We start from the raw sequence: 16,218 nt of genomic DNA, 5'->3' as shown, positions 1-16,218 counted from the left end.
ACTATGTCAATAGAAACAAATTGCCAGATTTGATATGCTACAGCTCAAACGCGTTGACAAAGTGTCAACTTTATTCGTCGTAAAAAGTAGTCTTAAGAGATATTGAGAAACAAAAAAGAAAGATAAATATGATAACGCTCGTTCATAATCGGCAGTGTTACTAATAACGAGATAACTTCTTAATCTGATAGCGCATATTTATATATACATATTTATATATATGTATGTACATATATATATATATATACGGATTCACAATTCACGCGAGTGATAGTGAAATGACAGTGTGTCTGAAAATAGCACCAAGAATATAATCGCGAAAAGTTTTTTTGGATCGTTATTTCGAAGCGGAATGTAAATCGTAATCGCTAAAAGAAAAATCACACATCCGCTCGGCAGTTTTTCCTTGCAATTTATGCTTAATGCCTTACAATGATTATAATTATATGTGAGAAGAGAGTTTTGCTAGAGCATTATCTGTCGTTACTTCTTTGGCAAATACTTATACAATTCCCACTGATGGGAATCCATCATCGCGCGTCTCAGAGAATCGATGATAACATCGTATGACAACATTACAGTGATCTTTCTTTTCTCCTATTCTTCCTTTTCTAATTTCTTTTCGAATTTTTAAGATGCGTATTTCGTACAAACTTCGTAACGAACGTTAAAAAACATTTTTTTTTCTTCTAAATCTCAGTCTTTTCGACTCTCTAGCCACTAGAAAATTTCGCAAATAATACAATCGAATTTCGACGAATTATCCAATCGCCGAATAGAACGAATTTTTATGCTAACTACAAAATTTCATTGCTATGAAAAAAATTGCATCACTATCACCTAACGCGCAAAACGAATATCCTACTAACAAAGTTTAGATTACCTTTCAATCACGCGATTGCAAATTAAAAATTCGTCACATCTGGACAATAATGACGCATATCCCTAAGAAAGATATTACTTGTGGATCACATAACTTTTATTGATAAAGTTTATTCCTTATAGCTCTCTCCTATATTCGATTGTATGGTTTAAACGGTAGAAGATGGATAGCGCCCTGTATGTGTATACACGTACAATTCAACAAACGTACGTATTGTTTAAACGGTTATATTGAAGAAAATCGGCTTTTTAGACTGTTCGAAACAGCCAAGGTGAAAACGAGTTTTCGTCTCATCGCATACAATTTCACCTGATCTATCTGGTAACTAATCTTTCACAATTATAGCAAATCACAACCAATACACGAATCTGGAAGGCATTATATACTCTCTACAAATGTTTATTAATATATTCATATATATATATATATATATATATATATATATATATATATATAAAACAAAGTCTTTCAGAATCGTCACACAGTTTCTTCCTCTCAAGCGCGGGTATTCTCTGATTCATAAGAATGGCAGGTGTTTCAAATCGAGAAATGTTTCTCAATATAGCTCTGGAGTTATAAACAAAATCGAGATAATCTATTTACAGTCGGTTTTGATAAAATGTAACAAATAAGAGAATCAGAAAATAAAAAAAAGAATAAGAAAAAATAAAATCGAAGAAAGTGCGAGAGTCCCGAAATACTTTGTAAAACGACCGCCAAATACACAAAAGTACTTATTAGACCTAAAATAAATTTTTGTTATCGCTTCAAATGTTGATTCAGATTTTAACAATTAATTATTTATGTTTTTGTAATAATTCAGTACAGTTAAGTCATTCTTTTCTCGAACCGATTTAATTCTAATTCATATCAATATTTAATAATAATTACTATAGCCCATTCTTTGAGATCTCTCTAAACATGTATAAATTTCGCAATTTTAAAGTCATTCACTTTTTTGCGAAGCCTCAAAATTAATTTAAATGTGACTAACTAGCCACCATTGCATAATGTTTCTTTTTTATCGAGGTATTTCATATATTTAGATATTTCTCATAATTGTGTGTGTACGCTCATGCGTGCATGTGTGTTAAGTTTAATCAATCTTATACCTTTTTTTACAACTTTGGTCTATTTAAATTGCAGATTATTAATCCCATTTCGAACATGTCTTAAGTTATTTTGTATAAAGTGAACTGCACTAATGCAAGATGGATGGATCAAAAGCTGTTATCGCGACAAAAAAAATCACATTTAACCAGACAATATCGGTTGTTCTCGATTGCTTGCTTAAAAATCTTAACAGGATTCTGATAAAACAGTACTGTTACAATATTTACGTAAAGTACTTTACATAAAGATACATGCTCATATAACATTTTTGAATATGTTGATTTGATACTTTCTGTGATTCTTTTGTTAAGCTAGATCCAAATTTTTTCACATCGATTTTTCTCGTGATAATAATCTTTGACCTATCTTATTCTACACATATCAAGTAATATTATCTTATATTTTAATAATAATTTAAATTGATACATTTTGTTTCGCGAGGTATATTGATATACAAGGAAAACCACAATTTTAACAGATATAAAGAAATACGCTTCATACTTTAGCTCTCCTTACTTGTAAATTTTTATTTGGATCCAAGACAAATATTTGGAATAATCTCTGGTCAGTAATATAATAAAATGCCGAATTCTTGTGTCTCGTAAATATTTAAAATGATGTTCTAGAATTAGGGATGCATTGTACCATGTTAATGTGTTCATTTAATTATTCAAAGACTATTTGAATGGAAACAATTAAGTACGTAATGTACTAATTCCTGTGCTTTCGTTATTTCTCATTAATATGTACTTCCAAATTTCTCAATGTAAAAAAAAAATCATCATCGAACAGAAATCTATAATTATTCTTAAAAAATATTATAAAAGAAAATATTTAATAATTTATTACTTTTTTCTTCTGGTTTACTACAATGATGAGAATAATATAATCTCAATCATATTGAATAAAAGAAATAATAAAAAAAATAGTTATAAACGCGGTAAAGATAAAAATAATACTAATAATAATAATTATTTTTTTATACTGATGACAATATATGAAAAATTTATAAAACTTTTTTTCTGAGAAATATGAATCAAATTTATTTTCTAAAAAGTATATAAACGACTGCGAGTAATAAGATGGCGGCGTAATTCATTCTTATTACTTCAGTCATTAAGTATGATTAAGATGATCACGACGGGCCCTTATTATGTCAAATAATCGCTTGTTTGAACATTTACAGGACTTTTACAATATGTACAAAATTTAATAGGATTATGTGTATATACCTGGAATTTAATACTTAATTAAAACTAATTTCTTGCTTCTTGCTCTGCATCTTAAACAACAAATGCGATTGCTTTGCAGATGTGTGCTATTATTTATCTAAAAACTGGCAGTATAATAACTAAAAAATATATCATTCCCAAAGTTTTTTTTGATACAACAATAATATTCGGCTTTGTAATTTGTGTATAAATATATAAAAGAAACCATCTGATATTTTTTTAAAGATTAGTGTTGCTAAAAATATTATTATGATGTAACGTATGATACGCTTGTCTCGTTAGCAACATGCTGCATTTTCGTTCATACAATGCCATACCTACTTGTATTGTGTATATTCTAATGACACTGTCGCTTGTACTCCGTAAACTTTTCCACTTCCTTGAGCAAGTCCTACACAATGCAAGTGTAATAACATATATATTTATGATGTATATAAATTAAATAAATCGATATTGACGCTATATGCACATGTTCTATCTTTTACAGATTATATATACATATATTTACCTTTGGCAGTGATTTTCTTTCATATTTATGAGCATATTTCCCAACGCATCTGCTTAGTTGCACATAAATATCGCACAATACTTCAACAGGAAAGTCCTTCGTTATTTCGACAGTAAAATGCCACGCATTTTCGAGTTCGTTTCTATCAACTACAACTTTCTCACTTTCCTCAATTTTATCTCGACTAGAATCGCTTTCGATAGAAAACGCGAACGACATTTCATCCGTGCTTTCGCGTCGAGACGACGAACTCGAATCACCATTCCCAGTAGGTTTATCTTCTACCGAACATATCTCCATTTGGTCGAGATTATCGATTCGTTGATCTGCAACAGTACCGTTTTGGCTTTCCTTTGAATTTTCATTCTGCGAATCGTTCTCCGAATCAGTATTATCGAATAATCCCACATGGCCGTTTAAAACGTTATTCGCCTCGGTTTCGAATTCTTGGAATTTTTCTAGATCAATACTAGTAGTAGTTTCATTGTTTAGCGATTTACTTGCGATTACTTCAGTAACACTTTCGTCAAAAGCGATCTTTTTCTTTTTATGAACTTTCTTCACATAGCCTCTCGCCCATGCAGGTATTTTACGTTTTCTCGAACTACCGAATTTCTTTCCGTTCACGATAAGGGAATGACTAGAATTTACAGACTCCTTCTTTTCTATTCGTTCATTCATCGAGATGGATTCTGATTTTGTATTTTTGCTTTCCTCCTCATTATTACAATTGCTTTCCAAAATTCGACGATTCTTAGAAATTTCGCGACACTTATCCTCAAAATCGGAGTCCAGTTCGGCTTTTATTAAAGCGTAAGCATTATCCCTTAAAGAACACGCCCGATGTCTTATCAATTTATCAGCAGGATCCCTATTAAAAGAGTAGAAAACATATATTAGTCATATATATATATATATACATATATATATATATATATATACCAAATTTTAGCACAATCTTTCAGCATTCCATTAACAGAAAGCGTGATGTCTAATGGGAGTGGCCTTCAATAATGCATAGTGAATTAGTTATTATAACAGTGTATCTAAGTAAAACGAACAACAACTGATTATGGTGCGCTTTAAATTGAAAACCACTATTATCTATGGAGCGATAACAGCATTACGGATAAACAGCAAAAAGCTCAACTACCTCTTCAATATTCCGAGGGAAGGCCTATCACGTAAGCTGACATGAAAACACACAATATGAATGTCAGTATAGAAAAAGAGTATAGTATTGCTAAAGAATAACCTTAAGTTATAGTACAATATCAATAGTATAAGCGCTTCTGTAACGGAGATACTTTCGCACAACGCTCATATGATTGTTCTTTTCATGATTCAAACAATGAGGTTCAAAAAAATTGTCCCTCTCGAATTACTGACCTGTCTGGATTGTACTCTAGAGCATTTCTACATATGAGATCAATATCATCGAGGAATTCGCGGGCACATAGATAACAATTCATATCGATTTTAGTCATCATCGTTTCCAGATCCATAGGTTGTTTTATTATCAAATTATAATCTGGTACTTCCTCTGTGTCCACTGGTTTTGTAAACATAAAAAATCTGAAACATCATATCATTTATAAATATCTCTGTAAAAAAAAGAAAGAGAAAGAAAAACGCAAGAAAATAATTTATAAGATGTACTTACTGTCGATTTCTTGCTAATTTAGCACAGATTTCTCTCAGGAAAATCCGTAATTCTCTCAAAGATACTTCATCTTTTTCATAAATGATTCGTTTCTCCGCTTCAGTTAATTTCTTTGGTAACGGATCTGGCGCTAATGGCAGTGTCTCTAAAACTTCTACTTTGTTGCTTTTGATCTGTGGCGGTCTCAGACTTTGAACTATAAAAATGTGTCGGAAAAATTTCATTCTTTGCTCGGTGGTAGGGGTTTTCATGGAATACACTTCTCCACGTAATTCGCTAAACAAGTTTTTCAACTGATTAGGGAGATCTTGATATGTCGTATCGCTTGTCGCGAGAATTAAAATTGGCAATGAAGGATCCAATGCTGTGATACGACAAAGGAAAACTGCTTTTACTGTCTCTGGTACAAGAGGCCACCATTTGTCAATTGATCGAATGTAAATTATGGACGGTACATTCCTAGCAGCTTCGTTAATTACCTGTATTAAATAGACACGATTAAAATAAAACTTTTTTTTTACATGATATAAAATAAGAATAAAAGTATATTTATACTTTTTGTGTATATTATTGTTAATTATTATAAAACTAAAGAAGGTTTAGATAGAGGTTTCAGATAAATGTATGAGTTTTAATAATTATTGATATATGTAATGTTATATCACCTGCACACAAGTTTCTTCCGGAGATCGAGCGCTTTCTGCAAATAATGTGCTAACATCCAAAATTTGAACTGGTAAATGTTCCATACAATATAATAATGCTTGAGCTAGATGAGGTCCCTGACCTTCGGACAGACTGCCACCCGAGATTAATAATCTTGGGCGATAGACACCCTTGGCATTCTTTACTCTATAAAAATATATATAACTTGAAAGAATACAATCAATTTTATTGTTGCTGTAATATCATGCATATTAAGGATAATTACTTTGCCATGGCAGGATTTACACCATGAGGAAATATTCCTTTCACTAAATTAATTAATTCTTCTAATGGAGGACCTAACAATGGTACCATAAAAAGTTGTAATTTTCTTCCTGCACATGGAGCTACTCTATGCGACGATGGAACGAGCATAGAGCTTGCTTGCATGAAATCCCGTTTTTTTACCTATTATATAATTAATATGATTAATATATCTTATTAATAATTTTTAAAATAAAACTTGTTATATATGATTGATTGCATAATTTTTCTTATTATTATAAAACGTACTTCGACTCTTTCTGGATCTAGCAATAATCTGTCATTTGTCATATAAATTTGTGGATAAGTTCTCCTTAATCCTTGTAGCACTGCTTCAGTACACAGGGCTCTCAAATCTGAACCGCAATATCCAGTTGCTTTCTCCGCCAGTATTTCTAACAATTGTTCAGATGGTGCATTTTTCCATTTGCTGACATGAATCTTTAAAATTTCTAATCTCTCTTTCATAGCAGGTAGTGGAAAGAAAAGTTCGCGATCAAAACGACCGGGTCTTCGTAAAGCCGGATCGATCGCATCGATTCTATTTGTTGCACCAATGACTATAACCTTTAACAAGTAAAAAAGGAAAAAGTGTAAAGAAACAAATAACTAAAGATATTTTTTCTCTCTTTTTCTGCTTCACTTTTATTACCTCTCCCCTATCACTAAGACCATCCATGAGTGCTAAGAGAGTGGATACAATACTAGCATGAATCTGATCTTGCTTAGTACTTCTGACAGGTGCCAGACCATCTATCTCATCGAAAAATATTATGGACGGTTTCATTTGTTGAGCCTGTTCAAACAACAATCTCAACTGTCGTTCCGATTCCCCAACCCATTTCGACAAACAATCCGCTCCCTTTCTCATGAAGAATGCCATTTTCTTATTACCTTGACTACATTCATTGGCTAATGCTCTGGCTATCAATGTCTTACCAGTTCCTAGATAGATTTTTAATTTGTATAAGATTTCAAAATAAATTTTAATTTTATTATTCTTTTGTAAAACAACAGATTTAATACCTGGTGGACCATGAAATAGGACACCCTTTGGTGCAGTAGTGTTATATCTCTCAAAAACATCTGGATACAACATAGGAAATACGACCATTTCTTTAAGGCAGTGAATGTGAGATTCCAAACCACCGACGTCGCTAAATCTAATATTAGTGTCTAGAGTAATAGGATTTATGTCAGCTTTTCGATCTGGTGGACCGCCTTGTGGTATCGCCGATTGTCTGTGAAAGTATTATTCAATACTTGTAATATTTATTGACGAAACCATTACTCAATGAAAACTTTATCGTGACATGTATAAATACCTCGCTTTTTTGCCTTTCTTTTTGTCGTAACGTTGAGGTTCAGAATCACTGGTATCGCTTGAACTCGTGCTTTTACTTCTATGTTTTCTTCTTCTCATTGAATTGCTGAGAACACTTCTTAGAGCTCTAATAGATCGTCTAACTGGCTCTACATTAGCTTGAAACCTATCTACAGTAGGCTTTTTTTGACGTAAACTATACTTCCTAGGCCCAGGAGAATCCGAGGACTCGGACAGATCACTGTCTACCACTATATGTATAAACAAATAGACACATTGTTTTATTTTTAGAAGAGAAAATATGCTCTATAGCGCTCGTAAATATGAACTTTCTCGTTACCTCTTGGCAGCTGCCGTTGAGCTGTGCGTCTTGTTCTCTTAATTCGGGTATACATATCCTCATATCCCTAAAACATATATGAGAAAAAAAAACCAAATTTATAAATTGCTACTATATTTGATGTAATAAAAAAATTGTATGGTATAACAATTTGCTTACATCTTCATTTTCAGAATTATCATTATTATCCGGCTTTTCACTTTCTCGCAAACTATCATCATCTGCCTCATCTTGCTCTGTTTTAGACTTTTCATTTTTCTCAATTACACTTCCACATAATCTGGTTACAGGACCTTCTCTAAATCTGCTTGGACTATCAGACTTTCTCCTAAAGAACATTTTAATTTCAATTATATTAAATTCAATTAACCACAACATAAATGTCACAACAATAAATTTCATCAAACTACATGCCTAGTATCTTTTTCCTCATTTGCGGGTCTGGTTTGTTGGTCATTAATATCTTTTTCCGCGTCCGGCCTTTCTTTAAGATCACGATCAGGTCTACCTCTAAGTTCCCTATTATTTTGTCGATCATGTTCTGTTCTGTCTCTAAGATGTCTTGTTGGATTTTTATTAGGTGGATGATTCTCACGAGATCTCAAGGGCATACGATCTCGAAGATCACGCTTTCTACCAGGTACATCATCTACCATCTCTTTTTCCGAGGAAGAAGCATGTTGTTGAAACATGGGATACCCTTTTAAAGTTTGTGTTCCTGTTAATTTTTATGAATATTTAGAAACAATTGCAATTGACAATGAATAAATCAAAATAAATAATTACAGTTATGATATTTTGGACATTATTATTTCTGAAAAATTTCAATTTAATTATTTATTGTTAAATAAATAAATTAAATAAATTATTATTTAATAAATTATTTCTCAATCAATAATAACTAATATATTTTATTTTAAAAAAGTTAAAATAATAAATAATAATTTCAAGTAAAACAAAATAAAGTAGTAAAGTGTAGAGGACAAATAAAAAATCTTAAAAATATTAACAAGATATACAAAAAAATAGTTATAATATAATAATTTTTTAAAAAAACTTTCAAAATTTAAATCAAATAGACAAAAAAAATCTATTGAAATGAGAAAAAGTAATAAGTTTAAAAAAATAAGTTTAAAAAAATTTATATATCACTGCCAAGTAAAACATATGTGTATATATATATATGTATATGTATATATATGTATATATATGTATATATACATATTTTTTTTAAGTATTAAATTTTATTTAAAAAAAATGAAAGATTTTTTTTTATGACATTTACAAATAGAAGATTAGAAGTATTTTGTTGTTTCAAGTAGCAAGTAGTTCTTTAAATTTGTATATAAAAAAAATATATATATATAATTGATACCTAAAATCCAGCTAGTATTAAGATTATCATAAGTCTGCATTCTATTACGTGTACTACGTCGTACACTCAAATTATTATTAATTATATGTGAATTAGAGCCAGAATGCGACCTCAGCTTGCGCAGGCTCTTAGGTCGTCTAACGCTTGACTCCAAGCTACGGTTGCGAGGAGCAAATATCTCTTCCTCAGTATCCATTGAATCCAATGCAGCATCATCATCTGACATTATCTATAAAATATTAACTATAACTATATTAAATATAATAAATATTAATCATTTTATTATATCAATGCAGTAAAAAAAAAAAAAAAAAAAAATATATATATATATATATATATATACAGGGTGATTTATTTTAATCGCCCCAGGCGGATATTTCAAATGCTGTTGAGTTTAGAGAAAAATGTTTCAGACAAAAGTTGTATGGTTTCAAGGGGGACATAAGATGGTACCATTGGTTTGACCTTGAAGAGTTATTTGAAGGTCACATGAAGGTCACCTTTAATTTCTTAAATGGAACCTACATTTTCTCTTTACATATTCTTGTAGCTTATCTCGAGAGCTTTCCAAAACACTATAATTAAGTATAATTAAGTATAATTAAGTATAATTAAGTACCTTTTCGTTAAGTACTTTTTGAGTTATAAGGCTTGAAATCATTTCTTAATTTTACATAAATCATAAAATATCTAGTAAAATATTCATTTTTCGATTATCTTATATTACTACTTTTATGTACAAAATAATGAGAGGAATCAATTGGTGTAAAGAAAACACATAGTTGTTTCTAAGAAAAAATATGTAATTTGCAATTAACAATTACATATTTTTTCTTAAAAACAACTGTATGTTTTCTTTACACCAATTGATTCCTCTCATTATTTTGTACATAAAAGTATTAAGATAAGATAATCGAAAAATGAATATTTTACTAGATATTTTACTAGATTTATGTAAAATTAAGAAATGATTTCAAGCCTTATAACTCAAAAAGTACTTAACGAAAAGGTACTTAATTATAGTGTTTTGGAAAGCTCTCGAGATAAGCTACAAGAATATGTAAAGAGAAAATGTAGGTTCCATTTAAGAAATTAAAGGTGACCTTCATGTGACCTTCAAATAACTCTTCAAGGTCAAACCAATGGTACCATCTTATGTCCCCCTTGAAACCATACAACTTTTGTCTGAAACATTTTTCTCTAAACTCAACAGCATTTGAAATATCCGCCTGGGGCGATTAAAATAAATCACCCTGTATATATATATATATATATATATATATATATATATATATACATATTTTTAACAAATACATATTATAGGAAATATTTGTCAAGTAATAAACACATGACATAAAATTTGAAACAGCAAAAGATATAATTCTTTTCTTAATTATTTTGTAAATAAAAATAATTAAAAGAATGATTGTAAGATATTAAATCAAAAGTAAATTAAATAAGAAGGCTAATAATCATTGATGCAAGAATAATTTTTTCCAAAAATATAATTACAAATTTAAGAAAAGCATATTTAAAGAAATTGCATGTACCAATATAAAGAGGAATGACAAACGTTTCGATCCTATCTGGATCTTTATCAATGTCAATAATAATAATACAATTCAAAGATGATGGGAAACAAGAACAAATGATATAGAAGCAAAGTCATATAAAGAAAAAAAATGTAAATTTGAATATAACAGATACAATACATAAACGCCAAACATTATTGAAATAAATAGGTCCATAGAATCTTATGTCCATAGAAAAAAAATATAAATTTGAATATTACAGATGCAGTGCATAAACATAAATGCCAAACATTATTGAAATAGATCCATAGAATCTTATGAAACTTTTCAGAACAGCCTTGTGTAGTAAAATTGCAAATGCTCATAGATTCTTGCACCATTTGCGTTATAATAAAAAATTGAAAATATCACAATTTATAATGTAAAATATAATTTTTTCAATTATATTTTTGCAAAAAATATTCTTGCATCAGTGAATATAGCCTTTTTATTTAATTTACTTTTGAATTATTTCATGTTCAATTTTTGTTTTCATAAATGTATAATTATAAAATATAATATATATACAATTATAATCATCATGTTCTTAATACATTAAAATATTTTATAAGCATCTTCATACACGCTATATACCCAAAAATAAACATGATCGAAAAATTATACACGTACACTTGTGCACTTAAAATGTTGTAAAATTTTTCAGAAAAGCCTCGATATCGCGATAAAGATTTAAGTAATTAAAATTGCCCAAGAAAAAAAATAAGCTACAAATATCCCAAACAAATGGAGAACGACATGCACGTAATCTGAGTTTTTTCGAACTTTACATCTTTAACCTTTGCGTGAATTTCTTTGCCCGAATAGTATCGCTTTATGTTTAATCAGTCATTACCTTCATCTGGCCAGTTCTCGTTGCCGATGTACGATTAAAATGTTAAATCTGTTAACGTCCGTCATATGAGTGGGATATGCCAGAACTGCATTCACGATCGCCAAGAACCGTCCTTCCTTGCAACAGCGCGAGTGAATCCCTGAGCGAACCACTAGCAATCGAGGATCGTTCAATCGAATTTCCTTCCTGTTAGCATCAAACAAAGCCACATAATCGAAAGTTATCGCGCACCAAATGGCATTAAAAAACGAGACGATACGCTTCGGATTCACCGTGCAATTGCAAAATCCGTCCCGTCTGTATATTACACACGCACACAAACCATACACACAACATACCACTTCCTCTTGTGCGCGTAACTGATTTGTATATTATGCATTATGCCCATTACTCTCTAAAGTTGGTCACGTATTCAGCAGACTCAACCAATGAGAATTGGGGAATGCACTCTTCTCTGACATCATTCGTAGATTTGTTCATTTTTAATGCGTTCATAAACGCTCGCGAACGTCATCTGTTTTGATTAAAATTTCAATGAATAAGGACGACCTAAATATAATACGACCTTACGAGCGTCGCGAATAAATAGAACGTATGTTTTTATCCTTAAAAATATTTATACGTTGAAACGAGAAGAAAATATATTCATGCGTTGAAAAGATAAATAAACAGATGAGTCTAGTGACATTTTCGAACGGTCGAGTTCGATCGCTCCGGATAGTTACTAGACGCCATTGGCCAATCACAGCCATTCTTCTGAAGAATGTAACTATATGTTCTGCGAAATAATGGTGATTGGTCAGTAACGTCTAGTAAATTATCCTGAAGCGATATCAAACCCGACCATTTAAAAATGGGCTTCGGAAATTTACCTCCATTTTGACTTTTCGAATTCTTTTCTTTTTCAATCGTTTGTGATTCGTTTGTAAGGATTAATTAAAACGTTTGTAAGATCGTCGTTTCTTAAATCAAAGCTAAAAACCATTTTAGTAATTTATATCTCTACATGCTTATATAAAATATTAAATATATATAAAATCAAACACAAATAACGGATTAGTAGATGTATAGTATTAAATAATCGATGAAAAAAATATATAATTTATATATAGCTTTGGATTTTTTTTGACCAACATTTATGATGCGCGTGAATAGTAGAAAATTGTATTTTTTATTCTATAGACACGCTTTTATTTGTTAACGATTTTCCTTGCCGCATAATAAAAATACATCTAAAATAAAAAATATAAAAAGAACTTGAGAATTGACATTGCTAACTTCAGACCATTGCTTTTTTCAGATTGGAGACATCAGCAGATTACTCCTTTTTCTAATATATCATCTCGAATTAATCTGATATCGAATTAGTAATCATTGCATGTTATTAAATGTGAGAGAAATGATTTCTTTTTTTAGATTCTAGGAATGTTCGGAACATTTTAAACGTTTTCTTGATTCAGACAGTATCGCTATCACTACTGCTGGTATATTGTGACCGCATATTTCTATAGTCAAAGATACTCTATAGTTAAAGTAGTATATGCTTTAATTGTACTATTGTGCTATTTGATAATATTATATGTTGACAGACTACATATTATGGCAATGCAACCGACAGCTGTTATAGCGTTGTTCCGGTTTGTGAATTTCGCAATTGATTCGTCGATGTACCCGTAAAAAAATAATAAATAAAAAATAAATAATAATTTGAAACAATGACGCGACGTAAACACACGTATTATGAGAAAATTGATCACACACACACACACACACACTACTTTATTGAATGACTCGATAGAATATTAATTGATGATATTAATGCCGATGCAAATATACGATACAGAATGTACTTTAATCCGACCATAACGGGGCATTATAATTAATTTCGCAGAGAATGTTAATGATTTTAGAATATAAATGAATGTTAAATATGCTGAATGTATATAAACAAGGCTATAAAATCGTCAGTCTGTTAACGACAGTGATTATATGGATATTTCCTATAGAAATATTAGACTTTCGGTCGTTTTATTAGCTACATAATTATCTTTGTCTTATAATACATTTCTTCTTTTAAATGTAAATCCAAACATGTTTTCCATAGTATACAATGTGTGGCCAATAATAAAAGAGACTATAGGTAAAAACATGGTATTTATACAAGTATCTTTTTCGCTATTAAATGCAATGTCATTCTAATATTTTTGTTTTATACCTTATAACAATGTATTTGTTTGCAAGATTCGTTTCACGCTTATTTACATACAGTGTGATGTATTTGTAATTTTTATATTGAAAAAATATATATTGCTTAATAATCTTTCTTGTTTAAAGATATTTAATGCACATTTATAATCTCTCTCCAAGGTCTTTTAAGGAATTTATTTTTGGTATTATTTTTTCAGTTGAATATATCGATGTGGATTTTACTTTGTGGCTGACATGGCTCTTAATGCCACTTCTCATAACATTTTTGCTCCCGCTTGTGATTGCGCTGTTGTTGTATTCAACTTCCATAATATTATATATCTACAAATTACACAGGTTTAAAAATAAAATAACTTATTAATATGTATACACGTTACTTATATAATATAATTAGCATTCAGTATACAAATATATTAAATTTATCAGTCTATCAATTACATTAATATTAATATTGCGATTAGTATTTTTAAAAGCAAGAAAAAAAACAGTTTTGTACGTATATCAATTTGCAAAATGTTCCATATCTTTTAATAAATTCTTTGTGTTCGAAACATTTTCTTAATTTACATAGTACAAAATATTTCTTTCAGAGTAAGACTAAGAAATGCTTATGGCACTGCGTGGCAAAATGCAGCACGTTATATGGTCGCAGCTCTCTGGGACGCACATGGTTGGATTTGGCATGGTATATGTTTTGGTTTGACGAAGTATTTTATATAAGATTTTATACACACACACACACACACACTATAGTTTTATACATTTTGTAATAAATCAATTTATACAATTTCTTAGTTACAAAATTTGTTTATTAAAAAAATGTAATCTTTTAACAGGATATGAAATTGTGGGTTTAGAGAATATTCCACAGGATGAACCAGTATTGTTTATATATTACCATGGAGCTATTCCAATTGATTTGTATTATTTCACATCCAAAGTATTTTTATTTAATTCAAAACTAGTCCATACCGTAGCAGATCGATTTCTCTTTAAATTTCCTGGATGGTCCATCATTTCTGATGTTCTGAAAGTGATACCTGGCACAGTTCAAACATGTTCTGCTATTTTAAAGGAGGGCAATATGCTCTCTATCTCTCCAGGTGGAGTATATGAAGCTCAATTTGGAGATTCTTATTACGAACTTATGTGGAAAAAAAGAATGGGTTTTGCAAAAGTTGCATTAGATGCAAAAGTGGTATGTTTCTATAAGAATTTGTATTATTTTATACAGATTCTATTTCATAATACTTATTTTTTATTAGAGTATAGTTCCTTTCTTTACAAGAAATATCAGAGAAGCATTTAGAACAATAAGTTGGGGAAGAAGAATGTGGCTGAGGATATATACTTGGACAAAATTTCCTTTTGTACCAATTTATGGTGGCTTTCCAGTAAAATTGGTAACATATGTGGGTAAACCTATTCCATATGATGGAAATCTTACACCTGAAGAGTTGCAGCTAAAGGTAAATAATTATAAAATTGATGACATATATTATATATTTTCCTAATAATATTAAATATTTGAAAATATTTGAACACTTTCAGGTTGCTAATGCTCTTAGGAATTTAATAAAAGAACAACAATTAATACCTGGTAACATAACACGGGCTTTGATGGAAAGAATACGTACAATACATACTGTAGAAAGATAAGGTTAACAAGTCTTCTTTCATGTACTTAACAGTTAATAAGGTGCAAAATTTTCAGTATATCTTAGAAATTATTTTAATTTAATTGATTATAGATGTTGATATTAAACGTTAGATGTAGTAAACTTAAAATGATAAAAACAAGCTTTTTCTACATTTATATTTGGTTTATATTTGTACTTAAATACATAATTGGTTGTAAGTAATTTATAATATATTTATAATATTTTTATATATGTATGTGTGAACGCAGGAAAAATAGGAATACCTTACATACAAATTTATAGACATATTGGTACATTTCATGATATATACATCTATATGACATCTATATGACATATGACCAAATTTGTGTATGAAGATACTTTTGTTTCTATATAATTTCATATACAAATAGCACTTAATGTAAAATAATTTCCTGTACATTGTTTTAAGTATAAAAGCAAATGTGATTATTTAACATTTATGCACATAATATTATTCTTCTTTTATTACCTTTTACATACTAGATTGTATTATATTA

General features: G+C 29.9%; 2 protein-coding genes across 5 annotated transcripts; one reads left to right on the top strand and one right to left on the bottom strand.

Annotated features, from left to right (window-relative positions):
• Window positions 1–3,041: 3,041 nt before the first annotated feature.
• LOC105247969 (ATPase family AAA domain-containing protein 2-like) lies at window positions 3,042–12,171 on the bottom strand. 3 transcript variants are annotated; one of them, XM_025413257.1, is made up of 16 exons: window positions 11,832–12,171; window positions 9,408–9,650; window positions 8,447–8,750; window positions 8,192–8,360; window positions 8,033–8,099; window positions 7,694–7,943; window positions 7,395–7,609; window positions 7,021–7,313; window positions 6,618–6,935; window positions 6,331–6,512; window positions 6,065–6,251; window positions 5,400–5,878; window positions 5,126–5,311; window positions 4,890–4,925; window positions 3,737–4,607; window positions 3,042–3,619 (listed from the first exon to the last, which is right to left on the bottom strand). In XM_025413257.1, the coding sequence occupies exons 2-16, from the start codon at window positions 9,631–9,633 to the stop codon at window positions 3,566–3,568; spliced, it is 3,837 nt and encodes a 1,278-aa protein (XP_025269042.1). In that variant the 5' UTR covers window positions 9,634–9,650; window positions 11,832–12,171; the 3' UTR covers window positions 3,042–3,565. The 3 variants fall into 3 exon arrangements, with proteins under 3 accessions (XP_025269042.1, XP_025269037.1, XP_025269045.1); XM_025413252.1 differs by having other exon boundaries at window positions 9,408–9,636; XM_025413260.1 differs by lacking the exon at window positions 4,890–4,925 and having other exon boundaries at window positions 9,408–9,636.
• A 1,179-nt stretch (window positions 12,172–13,350) lies between these two features.
• On the top strand, window positions 13,351–16,157 carry LOC105247955 (transmembrane protein 68). Of its 2 annotated transcripts, none has more exons than XM_011252429.3 (6): window positions 13,351–13,971; window positions 14,237–14,375; window positions 14,630–14,724; window positions 14,876–15,237; window positions 15,305–15,508; window positions 15,591–16,157. In XM_011252429.3, exons 1-6 carry the CDS (start codon window positions 13,923–13,925, stop codon window positions 15,696–15,698), a joined length of 957 nt encoding a protein of 318 aa, XP_011250731.1. In that variant the 5' UTR covers window positions 13,351–13,922; the 3' UTR covers window positions 15,699–16,157. The 2 variants fall into 2 exon arrangements, with proteins under 2 accessions (XP_011250731.1, XP_019882012.1); XM_020026453.2 differs by having other exon boundaries at window positions 13,915–13,982.
• Window positions 16,158–16,218: the final 61 nt, after the last annotated feature.

This window comes from Camponotus floridanus, unplaced genomic scaffold (assembly GCF_003227725.1).
Source record: "Camponotus floridanus strain SB8 unplaced genomic scaffold, Cflo_v7.5 scaffold11, whole genome shotgun sequence".
Lineage (NCBI taxonomy): Eukaryota > Metazoa > Arthropoda > Insecta > Hymenoptera > Formicidae > Camponotus > Camponotus floridanus.
Note: the sequence above shows the minus strand (reverse complement) of the source record. Positions and strands in the feature narration are given on the sequence as shown.

Bases quoted from the DNA above. Each gene is read 5' to 3' on its own strand.
- LOC105247955 (XM_011252429.3), top strand. From the start codon at position 13,923: ATGTTTTCCATAGTATACAATGTGTGGCCAATAATAAAAGAGACTATA. The intron at 13,972-14,236 runs GTAAAAACATGG...TTATTTTTTCAG, and splicing joins AATAATAAAAGAGACTATAG to TTGAATATATCGATGTGGAT. The intron at 15,509-15,590 runs GTAAATAATTAT...GAACACTTTCAG, and splicing joins CTGAAGAGTTGCAGCTAAAG to GTTGCTAATGCTCTTAGGAA.
- LOC105247969 (XM_025413252.1), bottom strand. The intron at 7,314-7,394 runs GTATTAAATCTG...AAATCTATCTAG, and splicing joins CCTATTTCATGGTCCACCAG to GAACTGGTAAGACATTGATA. The intron at 6,513-6,617 runs GTACGTTTTATA...ATTATATAATAG, and splicing joins TAGATCCAGAAAGAGTCGAA to GTAAAAAAACGGGATTTCAT.